The sequence below is a fragment of the Rhea americana genome, unplaced genomic scaffold, assembly GCF_003343005.1.
Source record: "Rhea americana isolate MKP2758 unplaced genomic scaffold, rheAme1 scaffold_5, whole genome shotgun sequence".
NCBI lineage: Eukaryota > Metazoa > Chordata > Aves > Rheiformes > Rheidae > Rhea > Rhea americana.
The window spans coordinates 4,677,794-4,683,793 of record NW_028186645.1 but is presented as its reverse complement, the minus strand read 5'-3'; the positions used below and the strand labels follow the sequence as shown (position 1 = coordinate 4,683,793).

Here is a 6,000-nt window from a genome sequence, read left to right as displayed (position 1 = left end):
TATTGTGTTATTATGTTGTATTAATTCTTATTCCTAGTACAAGAGCAATTTACTACACATCTTAATACATCATCTGTGCATCTGTATATCATTTATTTGTTTGAAATTGTGATCCATAAGAATCCATTATGTCTCCAAAACTTTCTTCCTGGTTTATTTCAGTTACACAATCTAGCTAAGCAGGATATTCTTGCCTTGATCCATAGTGGAAGCAAGCAACTTGACAGAGAAAAAAAATTTCTTCCAAAAAAGAAAGGTTGTTTTTACTGAAAATGGAAAAGAATAGAAGAAACAAGTTCTTTTACTTCCTTTGCTCATTAGAAGAGAGGCTTCCATCACTAAGAACATGTTCAGTCCTGCAGTAGTTTCAAGAAAAATAACAAATGAGAATTTTTAACAGGACATCTTCTCTTTGCCCATCAGCTGACAACAAACAAAAGGCCATGCAACAAAGTCCTCTTGTGTTGTACTAATAACGACTGGCTGGATTAATGTTTTCCTAGTAAAAGTCTACCATCAGTCTTAGGTTTTTGTTTGGTCCATACAAATTGGTGCAATTCTCATGACATTTACTATTTCTTCATCATTCAAGTTTAATGCATGTTTTTCATAGATTCTTGAAGAAGCACCTGCAGTTTCTAGCTTGGTCACAGGTACTTTTCCATATACAGTTTGGCTGCCTTTCCCTTTTCCTATTGATTTCATACAGCTTTCAGAGAAACTGCTGATAAAACTATGCTGACTGAGCTAAAATTGATATTTTATTTCTTGTAAAACAAATATGTAAATACAGTATTTTGCCAAAACAGAAAGCAAGGACTGTTGGGGAGAGGAGGAGGAAAAACAAACAAACAAGCAAACAAAAACACCTAAAAGAATGGTGACATAAAAACATTTCAATTGTTATTTTTGATATAAGAATTATTAATGCCTTACATGCTTATCCAGACATTTCACTATTTTTACAGAAAACTAACTGTATCTTAGCTGTCTTTACAGTGCCATAGCCATGTCGGTGATGAGAGCCAGGGACAAAACCCAGAACCATCACCTCTTATTGTTTTTTAAAAAATGTGTGCGCATGTGAGGAGTCTACAGCTGCTGTATGTTGCCACACCGTTTATCTTATGAGCCATTTGGAAAATGATTTGTAATTAGTGAGTCTTATTTTTTGATACAATGACAAAAAAGGACTTTTTTWAAAAAAGGAGACAAAACTTTTTTTTGCTGTAATATATTTACTTTCTAAGAAGAKATTTTCTTGCAGAAATATGTAAAGAGCTGGTGATTTTTACCCCTTTAATTTTTCCAAAAGCTATGCCATCGACTGCGGGCAGAGCTTCCCAGAACAATTACTACACAAGCAGGCGCTTGCTCTGTGCGGGCGGTGAAAGAGCAAACGCGTCTGAGGGAGGTGAACACGAACGGAGACATGCAAAACCCAGTTCTGCAGCTGGGTGCGGAGCAGCGGGGCCGCCAGGCTGCCCCGGCCCGGGCCGCGGGCTCTCTGGAGAGCTTCTGGCCGCTTTTTGGGTAACGAGGAGTCCCGCTCCCCCCGGCATTGGCCTCCAAGGCGATCAGAGGCGGCGCTCACGCCCCGCAGCCCCCCGGTGCCCGAGCAGGTGTCGAGCCAGGCCTCGCCCCGCCGGCCGCATGCGCCGCCGCGCAGCCGTTAGCGCTTTGTTTTCAAATTCGGGCTCGCTCCCCCAGCCGGAACTACGACTCCCAGGCCGTTCGCCGGCCTCGGGGCCACTGAGCATGCGCGGGCGAGATAGCGTGCGCGGCGTGCGGGGGTGGCCGCGCCGCTGCGTAAGGCCCCCCCCGTTCTAGAACGTTGCTGTGGTAGCGCCCGGGCGCCATGTTAGAAGGCCGGAGGGGAAGAGGAAAGTGAAGCGGCGGCGGCCAGGCCTAGCGAGCGGCTCTGCCTTCCCCCTGCGGTCCGACCGTRGCCCGGACCATGATCACGATCCCCGCTTCCCGGCGGGAGGAGTGACTGGTCCAGAGGCAGCAGCAGTGGGGGAGGACGAGGAAGAAGAGGAGGAGGGAGAAGGGGAAGACGCGGTGGTGGTGGCGGCGGCGGCGGAGGAGGAGGAGGAGCTGGAGAGACGATGCCGTTGTAAGTTGGAAACCTCGCAGAGTGCCTTAAAAGCCCCTGCCTCGCCGCTCCCCTCGTAGCGCCCCGTGCTCCCTCTTCGCTGGGGCCCTTTCTGCTCGCTCTCGCCCTTCCCCCGCTCTCGTGCTTCCCCCTCAGCCCCCGGCCGTGGGCTCTTCCGGTGCCGCAGTGTGAGGGGCTGTGGGGCCGCTGCTCGCCGCCCCGTCCGCCAGCAGCGCCTTTCTTCTCCCCTGCCGCGGCCGCCGCAGGAGATGCTGAGGTGGCCTGTGCGTTATTGTTGCTGTCGCTTTCTCCCTCGCAGCCTTTTAGCCGCAGGCGTGGGGGGCCGCGCGTCCGCGGCGCGGGTGTCCGTATTGATGGAGCAGGGGCAGACTTAGACCCAGCGCGAACTCGGACCGTTTCAAGCGGGAAGGTGCCGCATATCTGTCCTCTTCTTGCTTACCACCTGGCCGCTAAAGACGAAACTTTTTTGTTTGTTTTCTCTCCTCTCAAAGATGCCGCCAAACCCGCTCCCCCAGTTGCTGTGCGAGCGGCTTTTCCTCGTTGCGTGGGGGGAGAGGCGCGGGGGCCTGTTCTCACGTGTGGTCCGAGTTGAGCCCGCTGCCCTTGCAAAATTCAGCCAGTCCTCGGCGGCCCCGAAATGCCAGGCCGCTCGGTGGACCTCGCTGCCAGCCCGTGCGAGGAGCGCCCCCTGGCCGGTAGTAACGAATGGCGGGCCGTCGTTCCCCCCACCGCCCTTCCCGCCGGCGAGCCGGGGGGCTTTTCCCTCGAAAAAGTAGGCCGTGTCGTTTTGACCCGCCGTCTTGTAACCGCTCTCGTAGTCTTGAGTGGCGGAGCAGGACGTAACTTCATCTCTGTTTCTTCGATGGTCGCTTTTTTATTCTTAACGTATTGAAGGCCCAGGTTCAGACATCAGCACTTCCCAATCACTCAGTTCCCTAGTTCATAATGTTTATACTTTAGCTTAAACTAAGTCGAGAAAAACAGCGATGGGCAGGTGGTTAAGTGACTCTTAGAATAACAACATGTCTTATTCCTAGGCCTCTTGGGGTATTGAAGGAGAAATACAAAAACTTAGAGTTACTGCGTTAGCTATAGTTCTAAATACAGAAGGTTTATGTAAAGAACAGCCCTCTTTTCCTGTTGTGCTTGTTGAGTCTAAAAACACTTCTGTGTTAGTTGTGGTGCAGATGAGACAAACTTAGATGAGCAAGTTTATGGTGGGGGAAATAGAGTGGGTGAATGCAGAAGGAAAAATAGTTATGCTGAGGCTTGTGTAACCAGATGGTAGTGTCTTTATAGATAAGTTTTGCTGCTGTTCATTATAACAATGAAAAATTCCCAGAACCTTAACTATGAAGTTGGCTAGGCTTTTTTGCTTCAGGAAAATGGGAGGGTGTTTATACTTTCTGTTTTCATTCTTGTTTATTTTGTTTTAACTACATAAGCATTTGGTATTTATTAATAATGCTTCAAACTTGGACTGCTTTTAATGAATGAATTAGACTAGTATTTGCCTTCAACTTTGAAGAGCTTAACAATGACATTTTTCCTACTGTAGGAATTCATAATAAACTTTAAAAACTAGTAATATTACTTAAATGTGTTGACACTAAAGTATTACTTTTTTCAGCATAAACACTAATTAACAACGATAGCTATACAAAAAGTTATTTTAGTGAGGAGAAGGGTAAAGTTTTCTCACATTCTGCATTTGTTCTATTTTTTGTGCATTTGTGGGGTGTTTGACTTCGTATTACTCAGTCAAGGCTTCAAAGTAAGCATTTTAATGCTACTAACATTTATTCCTTGTCTGTGAAGCAGTACCTCTGATTTGTTATTTAATGTTTAGAATATTTGAGAACTTAAGAAGTTCTTTTCTGGCTTCCTTCCACTCGATGCCTTTAGATATTAATCTTCTTGCTGAAGGATAGAACAATCTTATTCATGTTGTCATTGCCACAACTTTCAGGATACATCAAAATATATCTGTGCTTTTCCTCCCTAGTCTTTTGGGGGAGCCTTTAGACTTCATTTTTAGGGTGGTGTCTACAATTAATGGATCTACTCACAGCTCATCTTTCATGCAACCAGAGATRAGATCACTCTTTACTTCAAAAGCATTATTTCAGAGTTCTCAAGAAGCAGTTCTGTGTTTCAAGATTAGCAGTTCTCATGCTGCGGGGTGTGCATATGTTTCTTAACAGTACTGTACAAAACTATAAAAACAAGGACACCTTATTTATTTATTTATTTATTTATTTATTACAAGGCACTTAAGTAGCAAGAGAATAGACTTGGGTTCTGATGATGCTGATGACTGGTATTTGCATAAGAATTTTAATCTTATTAAAAATGTTAGTATTATAGGAATTTGAGTATTACAATTTTCAGTAATTTCATATGAAAAGGTAGCAGCTGCTTAAACAATTAAAAGTTGAAGAATTCCTTTAAAAATCTTACTGGAAATGAAGGTAGATATTCTCTCTATTATAAAAGTATACTCCTATCAATGAGGCTTACTAAGCTGTTAATATGTTTCAGTTAAGGCTACACTGTATGCGGAAAGGTGAAGCTCAGTGAAGCAGCAGCTATATTTTTGTGAATTGATGATGCACTTATTTTGTGTAACCTGGGCCTTCTGACCCTCTGTGTAGAGAAATAACAATGAGAGTCTGTTTCTTGTTAAATTAGTAATAATAATATGCAGCTTGTCAGCTGAACTTCTGTATTTGCTGAAATCACTGCAAAAGACTTTTCTTTATCAAAAGTGAAGGAATATGAAAGAGTCATGTATCTGAACTGTTAAGTTAACTGTTAAGCACTGCTATAAGTGCTATAAAAGTTTAAGTATTGTTAGTATTGATTACTTTCAAATTAGATTTTTGGTTTGTTGTTAATAAAGTTTCTAAAGCTTTACTGTAGACAGTTTTCCATTTGGAGGTAATGCTTTGGTATTTTTAATTGAGCTTTGTTTTAGACAAATACAAAAATCATTGCTGCCTTTTAATTGCTGCCTTTTAATTAGTGATTGTTAATTTGTATGTCAGAAGAAAGATAAGGCTAAACATGAGACTGGGAGTGAATTAAGTGCATGTTTCTGAACAAACTGAGCTCAGATTTTATAGACTATGTTTTGGAAATAAATGTATTGAAGGAATTAAATATATTCATAACTCTGCAAAGAAAACAATCCTACTTCAGAAGAACTTAAAGGGATAACTTCATTAATCAAGAAGAAAATAAAGTAAAAATCTGTACTGAGGATTAACTTTTGAGATGTAGTACAAAGGAATTGCACTTCAAGTATGTAATTTCTGCAGTAGCTTTCTGTCTGCTAATGTCACTGTAAAAAAAGACCGAGTTGATATTTGTTAGCATGGAGGCACTGAAAAGAACTTGTAAAACCCAAATATTTGCTGAGCAAATTTCACCTCTGAAGCAAATCAGTCTATTTGCAATAAAATGCTTCGTTTGATTTCTAGTTCTGTTTGATATTGTTTTGAAACCTCTACTTTTCTTAAATTGCTTCTATGAGATATTTTGTCTCCAAAATAGTTGTAGACCTTATTTTGGTTCAAGTACTGCAGAGTTCAGAAAAAGTTTCTGCTACTTAAACTTGAGCAACTTCTTTTGAAGCTTGCAGGAATGTTGTTTGCAAGATTGTTGTGAATGGTGTGTGTCTCTGGACAGGCTGTTTTCACTTCTATATTGTGCAAACACTGTCCCAAACGAGTTCTCTCCCAGAGAAAACTTAAGAGTGAAAGGTTAATTGAATCTATATGAAAGTTCTTCTTTCCAATTCCTTTTCTTCCATATTTCTGTTGCCTGTCATTGCTTCAATGATCCATATTCAAATCTTCATTTTTTTTTAGGGGGGGGAATAT

General features: G+C 42.5%; 1 protein-coding gene across 3 annotated transcripts in view; it reads left to right on the top strand.

Annotated features, from left to right (window-relative positions):
* The first annotated feature begins 1,823 nt into the window (after window positions 1-1,823).
* PAPOLA (poly(A) polymerase alpha) overlaps window positions 1,824-6,000 on the top strand; it is a 46,044-nt gene continuing 41,867 nt past the window's right edge. For all 3 annotated transcript variants that reach the window (XM_085317477.1, XM_085317476.1, XM_085317475.1), the window contains exon 1: window positions 1,824-2,116. In XM_085317477.1, coding sequence (XP_085173603.1) covers window positions 2,109-2,116 — 8 coding nt within the window. In that variant the 5' untranslated portion in view covers window positions 1,824-2,108. The remainder of the gene's footprint in view (window positions 2,117-6,000) is intronic.